Raw genomic sequence first — 20,252 nt, 5'->3', positions numbered from 1 at the left:
ACATGGGGAGAACATGCAAACTTCTCACAGAATGCCAACAGACCCAGCCGATGCTCCAACCAGCACCTTTTTTTTGCTGTGACAGTGCTACCCACTGTGCCACTGTGGGTTTAACTTAATTGCTTTTACAAAATGGATTAAATAAGTGGATTGTACATAAAACTGTTACATAAAAAAGTTGTCAAAGCTCATTTAAAGCAAGCAGTCTGAGTAGTTTTGAGTGACTGTGAGTTGAGTGAGGACATGAATGACAAGTACACTGTACAAAAAATCTGTTATTTTTATGTTTTAAAAATGTAAAATAACAGTCATAAATTAGTAGTTCAACATGCGTTATTTTACGATAAATGTCTGTAATTTATCGGCAGTTATTTTACTTTTTTTTTACTGTTTACATTAAAAAGCGATTAGCTGAAAAAGTGAGGAAATCTATTGCCTTCAAATTATTAAGTTAATAAGCTCATGTACATAATTATAAAAATGAAGTTAAGTCAACTAAACCCTTTTTATGCAAATTGAGCTTGTCCTTTTTTAAGTTAATGGCTTTACTCACTTTTTAAAGTAATCACGTATGTAAAAAATAATATAAACTTTTTTCAAATAACAAACTTTTTTCAAAATTATATAAACTTTTTTTTAGTTTGTTGCTGCAATTCCAGACATTTATTCTTTTATTCTTGCTTGCCATTTTATGTGTGTGTGTGTGTGTGTGTGTGTGTGTGTGTGTGTGTGTGTGTGTGTGTGTGTGTGTGTGTGTGTGTGTGTGTGTGTGTGTGTGTGTGTGTGTGTGTGTGTTTTGTCAAATAAATTTCACTTGGTCATTAAATAGACTTACAACATTCACAAGTTCCAGGATATGCATAAACTTACGAAAACAAACAGGAAAATAAACACCCCAACCCCAGCCTGTAAGTATACAAAACAGTCACAATCAAAACAACTTTTTAGTTGCAATACATTGCTTTGGGGAAAATAATTTCTGTTAAGACTTTATTTTAATAGTCCCTATTGCACATTTTGTTGACTAAAGGTTGCATTGCAACTACTGTATGCAAATTAATTCTCATGAGTATTACTGTCAGCTTAATATCTGCTGATACTGCTCCATTAGACATTTAACTGACTATAAGAAATTTTGCAAGTACATGTCAACTTAAACTACCCCTAACCCCAAGCTAACAGTATATTTATAATCTAATGAGAATAAGTTGGCATGTAGATGCAGTGTAACTTAAATTCAAAAAATGCATTAAAAGGACCATAAAAATAAAGTGATTCAGAATTTCCCCTGTAGTGACAAAAGGGCCCCAAATCTTGTGAAATTGTCCAATGCTTTTATTATTATTATTATTATTATTATTATTATTAAAAAACGTAATTGAGACATTTGTCATTAACATTTTTTTCCTTTAAAGAAGTTTTTATTAAATAAAAAATTCAAATGTTTCATTTTTATTTATTTGGTGTTTATTACTATGACCCCTTTGACACAGTTTGCCTGACCTAAATAAATGGTGGAATGCGTGAATGGATATAGTTTTGTTAAGAATGCCAGTGGAGTAAATGATCTCAAGAGTCATTGACAAGGGTCATTAGAGCGACAAGACCTGCTGTCAGGGAAATCTTCTGGGTGACAATATTGAACTCATTGAGCAAAAGGCTTTTCAAATGGATTTTAGTATTCTCCATTTGATGCAGACAAACCCTTTGGATCCTTGGTTGCAATTGTATATTCAAAAGCTCAGTTCAAACATGCAGTCTTTCATAGGATGCAGATGTAAGCATGAGAACAGTGTGCTGGGATTATTCACTCAGACCGATGCCTATTTTGGATTAAATCTTCAGGAAGACCCCTCATGGACAGACACAATGCTCCAGCTGTGCTCTCGCTCTCAAAGGGTGGGACCACTTTTTTTCATCAAAACGTCTTTAATAAAGCTGATGAAAGCTCGGCTGCCCCAAGAATCAACATGTTGAAGGATGCATGCCTTTGGGGGGTGAAAAAAAAATGCTATATCCTTGGTGAAGACATGAATATATTCACCACAACTCAATTGTCTGTTGCTGTGTAGAGACGACGCTCAATGTCCAAAAAACAACAGTTTGAGCTAAACCTGTCGTGACAGCACATGTGCTTTAAAATTGTTTTCTCACGCATTATTCATTACACCCCTTCCCACAGCTCATCGTTTCCTCTCAGATGCAGCAGGAAGGATAAAAGAAAAAGATAGTTTGACAGGGAAAAACCGCAAGCGAGACAACATTACTCAGCATGAGGGTGTTATTCTTCTGAATCTTTTATCTTGTCTGAGCTCGGGCAGATGTTCAAAAAGTGAGTTTGTTTGTGCAGTCACATGTATGTGCACATACTGTATTGTATTTAAGTGTATAATCCAAATAGTATTTTATTTACATAATCCGTGATTTTAAATTAATTCAATCTGGATTTACAATTGAATTCAGAAACCAAAAAATGATGTGCATGGCCATATTTTTATTTGGTGATTTGTAAATAATATCAGGTAATGGGATGTACTAATGGATTATTTCATTTTGTATAGTGTCGGGAAACAAGATATAGATAGATGTTTCGTATCAATGACAAAACAAGAATATTGACCTTATTATTTCACGAAAGAGCCGGCACAGTCGTTCAAACATTATTGGCAGAATGCCTTTGACTTTTAGCCATAAAATGTTGTAAACTAGTGTTTTTTTATTATATTATTTTTATGTACATTCATAAACACACTTGTTGTCAGAGAAAGGAGTTTGATGTTTATTGCTGTTTGTAATTCCAAGTCATTTCCTCCATAGGCTAATGAATCAGAATTCCTAAAACAATCATATAAGTGCTTACTTCTGCATTGCAGAATCAGGTCAATATATACAGCAGAGTACAAGTATTACAAATCACCATTTTTCTCAAGACTTGAAAATTTTCTCTGATGTTGATAATAACCAAAGAAATCCAAATATGCTAAGAAAACAAATCTAAGTAGTTTACAATTTAAGTTATGAATAATACAATGAAATGACAGAGGGTAAAAAGTATAGAACACATGAAGAAAAGGAGCTGTAGAAAGTCAGTGAAAGCCCAGACAGCAGTTGAAATCTCTCAGTAGTTTTTCAGCAACCCTCTGCCTTTCCTTATTCTAAATTATTATCAGCTGCTTCAGTCCAACATCTACATCATCAGGATGATGAAGATAAAACCAGAGTGGACATTTCAGCAAGACAATGATCTAAAACAGAGCCAAGGAAACTCTCAAATTCATTCAGAGAAAGAAAGCTGTAGAATAGCCCAGCCAATCATCTGACTCGGATCCAATATAAAATACAAAATAAAGAGCAGATTTGATAGGCAAGACCCACAGAACCATCAAGAGTTTTACACACTGTTGAGATCTGTGAAAAAAAACTTACACCTGAGCAATGCATGTGACGTCATTCTCCATATGAGAGGCATTAAAAAAAGTATTTTATATAAAGTATTAAATACGTTTTAGTAGTTCAGTACTTTCTGCTAGTGTCATTCTATTGTTATTATAGATATATTTTTTTTCATGTTCAGATTGTTTGGGTTTCCCAAAATCTGGTTTAATTTCATGTCAGTGGCTGCTTTAGAAAATTATTCCAAGGAAAAAACATGACATGTTCAATACTTATTTTCCCCGCTGTAAGTTAGAATCTTATACAATCTTAGTCTTGATACAATGACTACAGGAAAAAACTAAAAATATTGTTCAGTCTATATGAATGTAAAAAGGCCCATTATCTATTGTCAGCGTTGTAGCTCTCTGAACTGGTCAGAATGGTGAAATGCATGACCAACACTAGCAAATGTGCAACTCTGCTTCATGTGAATTTCTATTAGAATAGGACAAGATTTTGCCTGCAAAATTTTGCAGAACTATGCTAAATGTGACCACACCTTATAATAAATATATGATCTACAGGAATTATGGGATTGAAAAAGCACTAAGAGTGTTCAAAAGTTGAACAATGCTCTACTTTACAAACATTCAAGGTGAAAAATGCTTACAGGAGGAAATTGCTGTGAGATTCAGCTGGTAATGATTGTCATGAGCATTTAAAAAACTCATTTTAAACCTTTTTGCATTTTCAGGGTCCTCATAATCAGTAGCATCATAACCATAATAGTTTTGTAAATGCCTATAGTATTAATTTGAATTGAATGAAATTTTGAATGAATTTCCCATGTGCCCCAGTAGCAAAAGAAAAAGTACAATTTTTTTTTTTGTAACTTTTCAAAACAGTAATAAAATTTAGATAAAAATACTGATTATGTTAGTCAGAACTCAGAAGAGAAAGAAATTAAAGGGTTCTGCAATTTTGTTACAATGGAAACTGTGGAAATTAATCATTGTCTATGAAGAAGGCCCATTGTGCACATTTTTTCATTCATTAATTTTCCGGCTTAGTACCTTATTTATCAGGGGTTGCCACAGCGAAATGAACCACCAACTTATCCAGCACATGTTATCCCAGCATACAATTTACAGTTTTTTACAATGGCTATGACACTTTTTTCAATACATTTAACAAGTTTGCTAAACTCTTAACGCAGTAACACACCTAAAATACACAATTGGCAAAACAGTTAATTTTATGCTCAAAATCACACATTGTAAACTAAACCTCTAAACTACTTTTCAAAATACAATAATAAACGAACACACTACACCATGTCTAACAAAACACTGCAATCATGTTTCAAAATGAAATTATTGTTCAAAACACAAACACATGTTCTCTTCCAACATAAACATTCAGTCAGTCAGAACACACTGACAATAAAAACACTAGCATCAGCTGACATTACAGAAACTGCATTAGTTTATGTGTCAGCTCTGCCCTTATATTTGAAGTCTCGTTACAGTTTTGTTTCGTTGGGTTAAGTAAATGCATGCATTTTCTTTCGTTTACGGCAAAAATTCTATACAAAACAAAGAAAAAAATTGCTTTATAAAATTTACAGTTTATGTAAAAAAAATACAGACACAGAATTTCTGCAGTACAGACTTTTTTTTGCAGAAGGACATCACTGCAAACAGGAAAAGCACCACAATTATAATAAAATAACAAAGTAATCTTCTATACTGCCCGGTCTTTTACCACATGTTCTCATCCACATTATACTTGATATCTTCTGTGGCCCGGCACGGTAACTATGGCCCTTTGGCCTATTATGTTTTTCTTATGGCGACATCCCCAGCCTTGTCAACATTGAAAATTTCATGTGGTACTTGATTGGCCTCTAACTTCATGACTCTCTGAAAGTAATTAGACACAGTGTATGCAAATGCTGTACTGTATATGTACTGTATGTACTAATGAACTCCAGGTTTAAAGAGTAGTTTACTGCAAAACACACTGTGTATAATACAGTAATGACTGTATTGCATAATCTTACATGGACGTATTGGTGACAGAGTTCTTTGATGTTCCTTCCAAAAACCTCAAGAGTCCTCTATTAGAACATATGATCATGTGATTGGAAAAACCAAAACAAGACATGAGTGTGCTTTCTAGATGGGAATCAGCTGTCATATATATATATATATATATATATATATATATATATATATATATATATATATATATATATATATATATATATATATATATATATATATATATATGTGAGACTCATATTGCAGTTATATATATATATATATATATATATATTTTTTTTTTTTTTTTTTTTTTCAGTTGCCAATGAGAAACAGCATATTGCGGTTATATAAATAAATAAAGAAATATATATATATATATGTACATTTATTTATTTATTTATTTATTTATATAACCGCAATATGCTGTTTCTCATTGGCAATTGAATAAAATACAGGGAATATATTTGTGTTTCAATTCACAATTAGAACAGCTGTTCACTTTGACTTTATCCTATATAATTTCTGTTTAGAACATGGTGTTATCTGTTCTGACATACTGTGTTAAAGCATTTGTAAATTTGACTGTAAAATTACATTGTTTTGTTCTTGGTTGTGTTTGTGTGTAAAAGAAGTTAAAGCATTTTAAATTTGTTTTAACTGGATGCATTTTATGTCAAATATATATATATATATGTGAGACTCATATTGCAGTTTTATATATATATATATATATATATATATATATATATATATATATATTTTTTTTTTTTTTTCAGTTGCCAATGAGAAACAGCATATTGCGGTTATATAAATAAATAAAGAAATATATATATATATATGTACATTTATTTATTTATTTATTTATTTATATAACCGCAATATGCTGTTTCTCATTGGCAATTGAATAAAATACAGGGAATATATTTGTGTTTCAATTCACAATTAGAACAGCTGTTCACTTTGACTTTATCCTATATAATTTCTGTTTAGAACATGGTGTTATCTGTTCTGACATACTGTGTTAAAGCATTTGTAAATTTGACTGTAAAATTACATTGTTTTGTTCTTGGTTGTGTTTGTGTGTAAAAGAAGTTAAAGCATTTTAAATTTGTTTTAACTGGATGCATTTTGTGTCAAAACAACAAGAAATGTGTTAATTGTATAGCCCACGAAGACGGAGCTTGTGCTAATTGTGTTAAGAGTTTAGGAAACTTGTTAAATGTATTGATAAAAGTGTCATAGCAATTGTAAAAAACTGTAAGCTTATTCAATCAACCTATAGAGCATGTCTTTGGACTGTTGGGAAAACCAGAGCACCTGGAGGAAACCTACGCAAACACACGGAGAACATACAATCTACACACAAAAACGTCAACTGACAAAGCCAAGGTTCGAACCAGTGACCTTCTTGCTGTGAGGTGACAGGGCTAACCACTGTGCCACCCTATGCACATTTAATGCATTCTTTTATTTCATATATTATTTTATACTTTATTTCATATTTTAGATAAAATAAAATGTGTCATCCTTTTTTTTTATTAGTATTATTGGGTAGTCTACATCCTTAATCGTTTAACAATTTAAGTAAGAGTTCACAGCTGAGGGTTTTCCTTATCTAATGTCCTTGCTGTGGTCTACCAGATGTCTCTGTTTTGTCAGGTATCTCACAGTGTTAGATCTTCAAGTCACAGTAACTCTTAGCAACGGCATAAACACACCCACACTTTGCAAAAGTCAGATAAATAAAATGACTTTCATTCCATTACATGCAGTGTAGCCAAAAAGCAACGGAATTCCTAAATATAGACAGTGCAGCAATATCAGAAAACAAAGGTCATCTTAATCAAAACCTGCGGATCCTGGAAACACTGCTGATATTGTGCTGGAGAGTGATGTCATAAATCAGTCACATTCCTTTTGTGGGAACTTGATCTTTCAGCATTAATTTTCAAAGCTATAGACATGCAAAATGTCGACAACATACTGTAGTACCAATGACTATAATTCAGTCACCATAAGTTTAAACTTCACCATGAATATTGTATTTCCAAAATTAACTTGCTTAAAATGTCTCAATTTAGTTCACACTCACATAAAACATTGCGTCTTTCCAATTCATGAAAATTATTGCCATTCCATTTCTACACAGCCAACCTCAGTACTGTAATTGTGTTTTAATGCACAATGTGGCCCTGAATGGATACCAAATACCTCATTTTTCAAATCATTCAACAACTTTTTTGTAATAATATGTATATAAAAGGCATACAAAGGAAAGTTCATTAAAGCAATGATGCAAACATTTTGTCAAGGATATAGAATTATCAATAGGCATAGATTCTGTGCAAAACATCAAACACATAAATTAGTCCAGTCTCATGAAAATGTGCATGTGGGGACATTTTACCAATAAATCAGTATGTCAATTCTTTCTTGTTTTAAAGTGAAATGTCTTGTGAGTGTCCCTCCAAAGTGGGTTCAGGTTTCTCAGAAATGGATAAACGTGACCTTGGGATCTGTACATTTCTCAGTATTTCATAAATCCAAAGGCTGACAAGTCACTAACGGTTTATCATATGCGTAAAGTTACATTTGCTAAAGCAACCATGCCATTTTAGCTTGTTATGGCTTTAAGCAATTTGACCAACTATATATCATGTGACTAATACTCAAAAGTGCAACACTGTAGATGAACAAGCAAGACTACTACATGTACAGTGTAGAGAAGCCATACATACTGGTATGGAAAATAACAAACCAATTATCTTGCTCAGGTAATTACTCGAATACCTGAAAAACACAAACAAGTTTCTGCAGTCCAGCAATGTTGTTTTGATTGTCCAGGACTCACACATACCTACAAACTGAACAATTGACACATTCCCATAGTTTATCAATAATGATATAAATTACTATTTTCAATAATTAGAAAGTAATTTTCAAACCCATTTTCCCAATTTTCATGTCGACAAAACAACGTTCTCTTGTAAATGAACTAATGAAACATAAAAACAGATCAGATCAGATTTTAGATGAAAATGGTGTTGTGCGATCTCCCATAAAAGTTGTTCTTTACTGCCTCTGGTGTTCACTTAAGCTGAAAACTGCAGCTATCATGTATATAAATACAGTTGAAACCAGAAGTTTATACATATATAAAAAGGCACATAACCATTTAAAAAACAATCAGATGTTAATGTGACTAAACTTATTATCTTGTAGGTAAGTTAGGATTATCAAAATTGTTTCTGTTATGCTTAATAGCAGAATAATGAGAGATATATTTCAATTAAATATATTTCAACATAAGTCAAGTTTACATACAATAAGATTATTATGCCTCTGAAAAAGCTTAGATGATGGTGTTAAGGTTTTGGATGTTTCTGATTGGCTAACTGACAACATTTGAGTTAGTTGGAGGCAGATTACAATTTGCTAAATTACACTGGGAAAAAGAATAATTTTGGAGACATGTCCTGTGGTCTGATGGAACTAAGATTGAACTGTTTGGCCATAATGACCAGTGTTACAATTGGAGGACAAAGTGGAAAGCTCACAAGCCAAGGAACACCATCCCAACTGTGAAGTATGGGGGCGGCAGCATCATGTTGTGGGGCTGTTTTGCTGCAGGAGGGACTGGTCCACTTCACAGCATAGATGGCATCATGAAGAAAGAACATTTTGTAGAAATACTGAAGCAACATCTCAAGACATCAGCCAGGAAGTTAAAACTTGGCCACAAATGGCACTTCCAAACAGACCTTGACTCTAAGCATACTGCCAAATTACTTTAAAAAGTGTTTTAAGGACAACAGAGAGAATGTTTTGGAGTGGCCATCACAAAGCCCTGACCTCAATCCTATAAAAAAATTTGTGGGCAGAGTTGAAAAAGCTTGTGAAAGCAAGACAATGGGTCAAAATTATATTTGACTTCAGTACTTTCTTAATCCTTCATGGCATAAATTCAACAAGTTACTGGAAATATTCCTCAGAGACTTTGGTCCATATTGGCCTGTTATCCTGATGGAAGTAGCTATCAGAAGATAGGTACACTGTGGTCACTGTGGCAATCCACATGGGCAATCCCAGATGGGTCCCACATACCCGCACGCCCCACGCATGCACCTCTCCTGCTGACGCTGACATGCTGCTCTGCTGCTGGTGTAAGTCCCGTTTGTGAACATGGACGCCAAAAATATTGCCGAGCTGCACACACACCGCTCATGCGTTGTGAAGCTGGCGTAATAGCCTTTTATGCAGAGGTGTCGGCACACAGTGAGTTTTGCAACTTAACAAAACAAAGTTTAAATAATATGATGGTGATCTTATTTAGACTAAGCATGCCTGCTGATAGATTTTTTTTCATGAAGTTAAAAAGAGGGATGATGAGTCAGGGAGGACAGACTTGATAAACCTAATTCTCGGCCATGAGTCGGGTCTAAGACAACACACAACCGATAATTTTATAAAACATGTTTTTTTGTATTCTATAGAATTGTCTATGTCCTAAAACAAAGACGACACCCCTTTTACGCCTAGTCTGTGCAAGACACGAGGAAGATTTCTCACTAATTACGTAGTTGTTGATGTACAATGATTGGGGCTTGGGATGTCAAGCACGTCTGGGCCGGTTCTTCAAGGTAACAGTTTGCAGGACAGCACAGTTCTGAGTAAGTTTGAACCCAGAGGCTATTAAAGAAATGACTCAGAAGCATCCTCCTGCCGAGACAACTAGTTTCCTAACTTGCTCTACTGAAACGTCTCATTGGCTCAGTGAAACAGCATAAATAAAAGTGATGTTCTGTCGGCTGCTCTGTTTCGAATCACTCAGAGAGTGTGTTTGTGTGTGTGTGTGTGTTGTGTGTGTGTGTGTGTGTGTGTGTGTGTGTGTGTGTGTGTGTGTGTGTGTGTGTGTGTGTGTGTGTGTGTGTGTGTGTGTGTGTGTGTAAATGTCTCCTAGGATATTTTCCTATAGTACGCAACAATGTCAGGAATGTGGGCATGGCAGGTGAACTTCCAATATCCCCAAATATGGGTGGTGCAGTCATGTTTATTACAGTTGGTACTTAGGATTGGGATTGGAATGTTTGTGTATGTGTAGGTGGAATGTTCAGTTGTATATCAAGAGGACATGGAAATTGAACATTCATGTCGTCTTATACAGATAAGCCATAGTTAAATAAGTTGTTTGGACAATAGGGTTATAATAGACAACCCAATGAACCAGGTACTGTAGCATATAGGCATGAGACGATAATTGTTTTCAAGGCAAACTGCGGTTTGAAAAAGTCGAGGTTTTAAAACTTTGTTTTAAGTTTTTTAGGACAACAGTTTTTCCAGCAGAAAAGATATTTAAAGATGTTATTTTAAATTGATTTTAAATTGTGAAGAAATCTGTTTTTAAAAATAATGAAGACAGCAGAAGTCAATGATTTATTAGAATTATTTAGCCTGACATTTAGCCTGCTCCAAAATATTTTAAATGTTTCTCAAAATAAAATATATTGTGTTAAGAGGGGGGAAAAGCTCTTGTTTTTTACTTAGATATTTAAAAAGAATATCCTTTAGAGCAGAAGTAATCCCAATTAAACCATAATATGTTTTTTCAAGGTTAACCTACAGTTTTATCAAAATCTTATACTGGCCCATCCCTAATGAAATATTCTTTAAATTGTGTTCTGATTTACAAATAAAAGGAAAAATATGTAAGTCTGTGATAGTTATTCATATTTACAATTTTAAAACAGGTAGATGAGGACATAGAGCTTTGCTGCGGATATCGTTTTTATGGTTGGATCATTAAAATTAAAGGGTTCATCTTATGAAATGCATAAAATAATCATATTTAGTTTAGTTTAGTTTAGTTTAGTTTAGTTTAGTTTAGTTTAGTTTAGTTTAGCTTAGCTTAGTTAAAAGCATTATTAATCACCTTGGGGAAATTCATTTAGGCAATTCATTCGGACATGGGGGTGCTTCACATAACAATGACACACTTAACACCAGCACTTAACATCAAGTACACAAACAAACACTGTAAAGAAAAGAAATATAATAATAAAAAATAATAATCATTTATAATGAAAAAATAATAATTAAAAATAATAATATATTAATAATAATCTACTAAAAATAATATAATAACAAATGATAATAATCCATCGATTAACTACATTTATTACATAACCAAATTGCTTTAGGCATAAAAGTAAACTTAAATTTAAAACTCCACAAGGTGACAAAACAGCATCTCCGTGTTCGTGTGAGTTTCCTCTGGATGCTCCAGTTTCCCCCACAAGTCCAAAGAAATGCGCTATAGGTGAATTGGGTAGGCTAAATTGTCTGTTGTGTATGTGTGAGAAAGTGTGTATGTGCGAATAAGTGTGTATGGGTGTTTCCCAGTGATGGGTTGCAGCTGGAAGGGCATCTGCTGCGTAAAACATATGCTGGATAAGTCGGCGGTTCATTACGCTGTGGTGACCCCAGATTAATAAAGAGACTAAGTCGAAAAGAAAATGAATGAATGAATGAATGTACTTTTGCTGAATTTATTGATTGTAGTTCAATATTTACCAATGTATCATTAACATCCAAATTCATGCTTTTAAACATTAGTTAATACACTGTGAGATAACATGAACTAACGATGAACAATTGTATTTTTATTAACTATCATTAACTAACATGAACAAATAGTTTAATAAATGTATTGTTCATTGTTTGTTCATGTTAGTAAATGCATTAATACAACCTTATTGTAAAGTGTTACCATTGCTACTTTAAAGATATTTAAAATACTCATATTCTCTGAAAACGTAAAGAAGCCTAATGCTCAGATCAGATTAAAGTGGGTAAAAGGCCATTAGAAAACCCTGTCTGGTTTGATGGAGTCAAGTGATGGCAGTCTGGCCTGGTTAATGATAAGATCATTGACAACAGTAGCCTAATGGTGAAAGCCTTCAGGAATGGTGACGGCATGTGGCCTCCTGCCGCTTGGATCAACAAGACTGTGCTTCTGTAGAAAGTATACAGATGTTTCCACTTCTCTGGGAAAGCTAATGCTGCGATAAGTACGTAACTAGCAGATGAGAATTAATCAGTTTGCCAGAGTGCAGTGATGTCAAGTCCATTTTTAAATGACACGAGTAAAAAAGAACTGGCAAGACTGAATTTTAACTACATCCTGAGGACAGGCTACAAAACCAATGAGGTTAACAAACGTCTGTTCAAAAAAACTGCCAAGACGATACTTTTGTAAATGTCATTTATTTGTGTGCTGGCAAAGCTGAATGTTCGGAAATTCTTCCCATTCTTAAATGCCATGTGATGCTTGAAATATCCTTCACAAATTAGTTTTATATCTATTAGATTTCATTTAATACATTATAGTACATCCTTTGCAGAAATCATGTTCATGAATGAGCTTAAGTGTACAACTCTTATCATCATGGTGTTATGAAACAGGGTAAAGCTGAATCTGAGACTGCTAAAACAGTAGAGCTTTTATTATGCTACAGTCAACCAACTACGTATGGTTCTTCCAGTCATGATCCTGCTGACAAAAACAGTCCTGTTTTATATACTCCATTCATTTTATGGTTTTATTATAATGCTGATCAACGGTGTATGGCATCGTTAGCAAGGTGACATATAGGAAATCGTTTGTAAAACTAGTTAAAAATACTTTTTTCTCTTTATTTGAACATTCTTAAAAAAATTGTCATAATGTGGCATATGTCAGCAAAATACAATGCATCCGGATTATTGTAAATATTCATTCCACTTCACTTTTTCCACATTGTTTTATGTTAGTGCCTTATTCCAAAATGGAATAAATTAATTTATTTCCTCACAATTCTACAAACAATAACCAATAATGACAATGTGATAATTTTTTTTTTTGAAATTGTTACAAATTTATCAAAAATAAAAACCTAAAAAAAATAACATGTACATATGTATTCACAGCCTTTGCTCAATAATTTGTTGATGCACCTTTGGCAGCAATGCCGCAAGTCTTTTTGAATATGATGCCACAAACTTAGCACACCTGTCTTTGGGAATTTTTGGCAGCTCCTCTTTGCAGTACCTCTCAAGCTCTATCAGCTTGGATGGGAAGTGACGGTATACAACCATTTTCAGATCTCTCCAGAGATGTTCAATAGGATTTAGGTCTGGGCTCTGGCTGAGCCACTCAAGGACATTTACAGAGTTGTTGTGAAGCCACCCCATTGATATTTTAGCAGTGTGCTTTGGGTCATTGTCCTGCTGGAAGAAAAACCATCGCCCAGTCTGAGGGCAGGAGCACTCTAAAGCAGATTTTCATTCAGAATGTCTCTGTCCATTGCTGCATTCATCTTTACCTCTATCCTGACTAGTCTTCCAGTTCCTGCTGCTAAAAAAAACATCAGCACAGCATGATGCTGCCACCACCATGCTTCACCGTTGGGATGGTATTAGCCTGGTGATAAGCGGTGCCTGGTTTTCTTCAAACGTAACACCTGACATTCACTCCAAAGAGTTCAAATTTTGTCTCATCAGAGAAGAGAATTTTGTTTCTTATGGTCTGAGAGTCCTTCAGATGCCCTTTGGCAAATTCCAGGCAGGGAGTGGCTTTTGTCTGCCATACAGGCCTGATTGGTGGATTGCTGCACAGATGGTTGTCCTTCTGTAAGGTTCTCCTCTCTCCACAGAAGAACGTTAGAGCTCAGACAGAGTGACCACCGGGTTGTTAATCACCTCACTGACCAAGGCCCTTCTCCCCCAATCACTCAGCTTAGATGGTCGGCAAGCTCTAGAAAGAGTCCTGGTGGTTCCAAACATCTTACACTTACGGATGATAGCGGCCACTGTGTTCGTTGGAACTTTCAGAGCATCAGAAATTGTTCTATAACCTTCTCCAGCCTTGTGCCTCGAGACAATCATGTCTTAGAGGTCAACAGACAATTCCTTTGTCTTCATGCTTGAGTTGTGCTTAGACATGCACTGTCAACCCTGGGACCTTATATAGACGTATGCCTTTTCAAATCATGACCAATCAACTGAATTTACCACAGGTGAACTCCAATTAAGCTGCTGAAACATCTTAAGAATGATCATGACAAAAGCTGTGAATACTTATGTACATGTCATTTTTCAGGTTTTGTATTTGTAATAAATTTGCAGCCATTTCAAAAAATCTTTTTTCACATTGTCATTATGGGGTATTGTGTGTAGAATTTTAAGGAAATAAATGAATTTAATTCATTTTGGAATAGGCTGGAACATCAAAAAATGTGGAAAAAGTGAAGCGCTATGAATAATTTCCGGATGCACTGTATAAAACTGTATATATTGTGCCTTTAATTTGGATATGGTTATAATTTTTAAGTCATATGTATTGCAGAATGCATTTTTGCTAAATTAGAGTCTTAAAGCTTTAGACCAAGACTGTACTTTTTCTTGTTTTATTTGAAGCTACAGTGGATCCCTAGTTGAAGCAACTTCTAAAATGATTGCTAATTTGTGCAGATTCTTAAGAAGTAAAAATTTTGGTCTCTTAATCACAGGGAATGGAAACAAATTGTTAAATTATTAAAATAACTGAAAAAGTATTCTTATTCACTTTTTGTGGCAACAATACATTAATTAAATTAAAGAAATTCTAAACTTTGGATTAAGAGTGACCCTCTCTACACTTTATGATCTACTTTACAAACATAAACTTGCTCTGACCATAAATTCAACCATCTCTTCACTTTACAAACACCTACATGTTGTATGAACATACGCATACTTATTTGGCACACATAAACCTGTACTCCCTTTACAATCAACTCAATTTACAAATACAAACTCATACTCACTTTACAATCTACTAAATTAACAAATTTGAATTAGGTTTATCCTTCAAAATCTGCTCTTTTTAAATTAAAATCTAACTTACTTTGTACTCTAATCTACTTTAAAAATACAAAACCTGAACTCACTTTAACTTCAGTCACTTTATAAAAAACAAATTTACTTTAAGATCGGCTTCAAGATCTTCTTCAGACATCCTGATGGTCAAAGGATACATACAGTATTTAAAGAGATATAAAGGGTATGCTGTAAACTGAAATTAGCCAAATATTACATGTTATGAATTTAGATGCAATAACATTTGCCTCAACAAACATCATACTAGACGAATCTACTTAATTCTGCTAATCAGCGCCAATAAAGTTGCTGTGCAATTAACAATGACAAACGTTATGTCACACAAAGGTATCTACATTGAAGAACCCAATGTTCAGACTGGCCAAATATGGTGTGGATCTTCAGGACTGGAATAGAGTGCTCTCATGCAACCACCGCAAAGTGATTCAGAACACAGTGTGTTTCTTTTTACCGCTAACTAGACGCAGGAATGCAAATTACGTTGTGCATGGAAACACATTAAAAAGGAACCTGGCACACCGTAACCTTCTGCTGAAGAGATGATGGAACAAACTTGGAAAACATTCTCTGACATTCAAAGATATTATGGGATTTGCTGAATACGGGGCCTGTGGAAACAAATATCCTTTCATCTGTGAGATCTGGCTCTGTTCTGATATTACAGGTAAAGAGTGGATTATCGAAGCAGCTGCACAGGTGCTCATGGTCCATTCTAATCCTACATCTGAAACGCTCTAGCTCTTCTCGGTCTAATTCAAGACCAGTTTAAGGATGAATTACCACATTCAGGTTCAGAATAGTCATACAAAGTAGTCCATGACAAATATGCAGACTAAACCTTTCTCTCTTTAGGTACTTAATGACCCTGTGTGGCCTGTTACCTCATGTTGGAGATGAATTCAGATGAACATGCCATTCTGCTGATTTAACACTCTTCAATGCAGCTTTTCTTGCACATAACTCGCTGAGAGACATAAACAAGATGCTTAAGTGTTTCTGAAGAGTCAACACTGCAAAGCTTGGCTGGCTTCGGACAGAGAGGTTATTTTGGGTTAGTATGGAAAGGAATTCATGTACGTTAGGTTTTCCTGAAGACTGTTCAAGATTGGAGCTAAATTAAAATTTAATATTTTTCTTTAATAATTGTGAGTGATCTAGCTGTTAGCAAGAACTTACATCTGAGGAGTCATTTATACATTAAAGTTGCGATACACACATACATATGGGTTAAAGATGAGATACTTTAATAAAAAACAAATTAAAGAAAAGGGTCTACATAATGTTTTTTTAAAAAAAAGTAAAAACCTGGGATAAATAATGTTGTTATTATGTTAAACTGAACACAAAAACGTACTTTTCAGAGAAATATATAAAAGACGCTGAAATGTATGATAGTTCAAATGACAAAAAAATGGTTAAACAGCTGATGGGTAAAACCAAGGAGTTTTAAGAGGAGTGTTAAAGATTTAAAGGTTCTCTGAAATCAAAATTCAAGTTTTTTGGGGGTGTTTTTATCAATATGTTCTTTCTTTCTTTCTTTCTATCCATCTATCTATCATCTATGTATATTTTGACCTAAAAATGTTTTTTAAAAAAATTTAAAACTGCTTTTATTCAAGCCCAAATAAAAGAAATAAGCCTCGCTCCAGAAGAAAAAAAATATTATCAGACATACTGTGAAAATTTCCTTGCTCTATTAAACATCATTTTGAAAACATTTTCAAAAAAATTCAAGGTGAGCCAATAATTTCAACTGTATATATAGTCAATTAATCTATATAAATACCTTGAGATTATTTCCAAATTTTGTTATTTTGGTTGTTCTTTTTTTGCCTCTAAATTCCTAGGATAACATTTTAGAGAAGGAAACATGCACACACACAACGAGGAATAAACCTCTCAAAACTGTTTCCAATTCTCTGACAAACAGCCGCCTTCACAAAAAGAATTTTGCCTGGTGTGTCCAAACTTGCTACCAAATATGCAAAAAAGGGTTGGTGAAACAGTGGGTGTGCAAGGTTGGTTTTAAATCTGGAGAAACTGTGATGAGTAATCCCAGTCCTGAAATCTCCTGCCCCTCCGGCATTTATAGGGCAATGAGTAGATATTTACTCAGTCATATCTTACTCCCTTATCTCCTGAACTTGAGCTTGCCATGACAGATCAGACATCAGCTAGACATCTGATCATTGTTGCTTACAGAAAAAGCTCAAAAAGAATTTCAAAAATATGTATAAACTTGAAAACTGGATCATTTTGGAAAGAGCCATCTCTTTATTTATGATGTTTTACACCAAAAGTAAGCAGCTGTCTCATAACTGGAATATTTTTTCCTTCACCTCTGCAACCGGTCAACTCAAGTTGCACAGAAGCTGTTAACTGAGAGAAGCTTGCTTGCGTGCGTCATTAGGAGAATGTATGGTTTCCATGACCAAGCTTTGGAAGGCATTTAGCTTTTAGAGTTATGCTGCAGACGCTCAGACTGACAGCATCTCTTGAGACTTAGTGCCATATTTGTGAGAACAATAGGCCTGTGTGGCCACAGGGCAAAGAAAGTAAACACAAAGCAAAGATGGTTGACGCATAACCTCTTGTATCATCAGTTACATCTGTCCAGAGAGTTTTCTGAGGTCAGGTTTATCCTGACCCTCTAAACAATACAGCCTACCTCCTGTCTGACTTCTTGTCACGTCTACCAGGATCAGCCGGATGAGGATCAAACTTCAATGCACTCCTCAAGCTGCTCACGAATACGGCACTGTGAAAAGCAAAAATGCACATTTAGTGTCTTAATTATTGTTCCGTTCCACTGAAAAATCAACAAGCACTAGGGTGGCCATTAAGCGAAGACTGCTTACTTCCGCTCTTAAATTCTTGAACAGTCTAAATAGACTGTTTTGAGCAGGAATAAAAATGGTTGGATGATCCCTTTTTAATCACCTTAACAGAGTTATTCAAAAACACGAAAAAAAAAAAAAAACAGAAAAAACACATTTCTGCTTCCAGGTCCAAGCCTCTTTCGGTTTTTATTACATATTTACTCATGTCAATATTCTAACCATTTTATAAAAAATGGCTCACTGTCCAGTGCTGTAGCATATAGGAATAATTTGAAAAAATAAAAGTTATAAAAAATATAAATAATTTCATAGCATTGATCACATGTAGAATGTTAATCCTCCAAGGAACGTTTTCCATAGGGTTAGGTATACTTAAAAGTATTAGCTATAAGCTAAAATGTGACCAATTTAGTGGCAAGGAATATTGAAATAAACTAACAGGTATGATTGATGCATTGTCATTTGAACATTTGGAAAGCAAATAAAATAAAAATCATTTTATGTATATATATAAAACGATATATATATATATATATATATATATATATATATATATATATATATATATATATATATATATATATATATATATATATATTGTACCTACTGCAATATGAGTGTATATAGTGTATAAACACTATATATACATATATATATACATACATATATATATATATATATATATATATATATATATATATATAAAATATAAAATACTATAAAATACTATATATAAAAATATATATTTTTAATGCTTGTTCAAACTATTTATTTAAAATGAGCTGAATCGACACAATTATTGAGTTATTTTTAATAACTTGTTTTACGTGCAATTCACTTAAATTTGTTAAAACATTTAAGTTAACATAATTGATTTTTGTTAGGACAACTTGAAAGAATTGTGTGGAACCCAGCATTTTAACAGTGAGATGTGAAGACTATACTATATGTCAAAAGTCCTAGTGTAGCAGTATTGTCACATCTCTTCACATACAATTCTAGAAATTTAGTTTGTATGATTAATATCTTTTACATTTTTATTTTCATTGTAGTAGCTTTTAGGATAATACCATGTTTTTGCTAGTGTTGTTTAGTTACCTTTTATATAACCATCCTCCCAAATGGTTAAACTATGCTTAGTGTAGTTGGTTACCACGTGTACTTGTACATGGTTTGGCTAATGAATTTTCATAAGGATATGTGAAGAGTTCAGATGCAAAAACCTGTAAGCGCCATCTGATTTTTTCTCCTAAAATTTGCATTTTTCTAATGTAAAAGTTGAGTAATTTTCCTTTTATGTCAATTAATATGCTATTTTCATTGTATTTTATGATAAATTAGTGTATATAAATATAGAAGTTTCAAAAAATTATAATTTTGAAAATTTTAAGATGAAACTTTGAGGTTTTTGCATCTTAACTCTTCATATATGTTTTAGGGGAGTTTTTAACTTGACACTCCTGACAACATAAAAAGTGCTGAAATTAAACAATTTTTAATGCTAAAAATATATAAATAAATTAAAAAAAAAATATATATATATATATATATATATATATATATATATATATATACATACATACATATACATATATATATATATATATATATATATATATATATATACATACATACATATATATATATATATATATATATATATATATATATATATATATATATATATATATATATATATATATATATATATATATATATATATATCATTTAGCTGATTTAACATTAAATCAACATTTATTTACAGAAATCAACATCAGAAATCCTTTAGAGACCCAGGTGCTCAAATAACCATAGATCGGCCTCTAGCGGAGACGCGCCTTATTGCAGCAGTTACTTCACAGGCATCCCATCAGATGCTGTGAATGGCAGATACACCGTACTTAAATATAAACACTTTCTTTAAATAAATAAATAAATAAATAAATAAGATACAAGAAAAAGTGACGATTGACCATGAAAACATACTTTGAACCATTTATAATAGATTGAGTGAAATGAAAATACAATAGCTAAGACAAGGAACGGAATAGACCGAATCCTCAGTGACAAGAAATAA

The 20,252-nt window shown here is 33.4% G+C and overlaps 2 protein-coding genes and 1 long non-coding RNA gene across 12 annotated transcripts in view; 1 reads left to right on the top strand and 2 right to left on the bottom strand.

Moving 5' to 3' along the window:
- LOC147839361 (uncharacterized) overlaps positions 1 to 6,692 on the top strand; it is a 62,304-nt gene extending 55,612 nt beyond the window's left edge. Inside the window, exon 9 of the long non-coding RNA XR_015518501.1 lies at positions 6,586 to 6,692. This is a non-coding gene — a long non-coding RNA (uncharacterized LOC147839361). The remainder of the gene's footprint in view (positions 1 to 6,585) is intronic.
- LOC147839360 (uncharacterized) overlaps positions 1 to 20,252 on the bottom strand; it is a 963,858-nt gene that overhangs the window by 284,083 nt on the left and 659,523 nt on the right. The gene's annotated exons all lie outside the window — the stretch shown is intronic.
- Positions 1 to 20,252, bottom strand: part of LOC147832235 (uncharacterized) — a 165,773-nt gene that overhangs the window by 134,975 nt on the left and 10,546 nt on the right. For all 10 annotated transcript variants that reach the window (XR_015518494.1, XR_015518498.1, XR_015518495.1 and 7 more), the window contains exon 2: positions 18,004 to 18,093. Coding sequence is in view for 3 of the 10 variants with exons in the window: in XM_087298321.1 (XP_087154447.1) it covers positions 18,004 to 18,093 (90 nt within the window). In the remaining 7 variants the exon portion in view is untranslated. The remainder of the gene's footprint in view (positions 1 to 18,003; positions 18,094 to 20,252) is intronic.

This window comes from Danio rerio, chromosome 20 (assembly GCF_052040795.2).
Source record: "Danio rerio strain M-AB ecotype USA chromosome 20, GRCz13ab, whole genome shotgun sequence".
Lineage (NCBI taxonomy): Eukaryota > Metazoa > Chordata > Actinopteri > Cypriniformes > Danionidae > Danio > Danio rerio.
The sequence above is the reverse complement of the archived record's forward strand: the minus strand, read 5'-3'. Positions and strand labels throughout refer to the sequence as shown.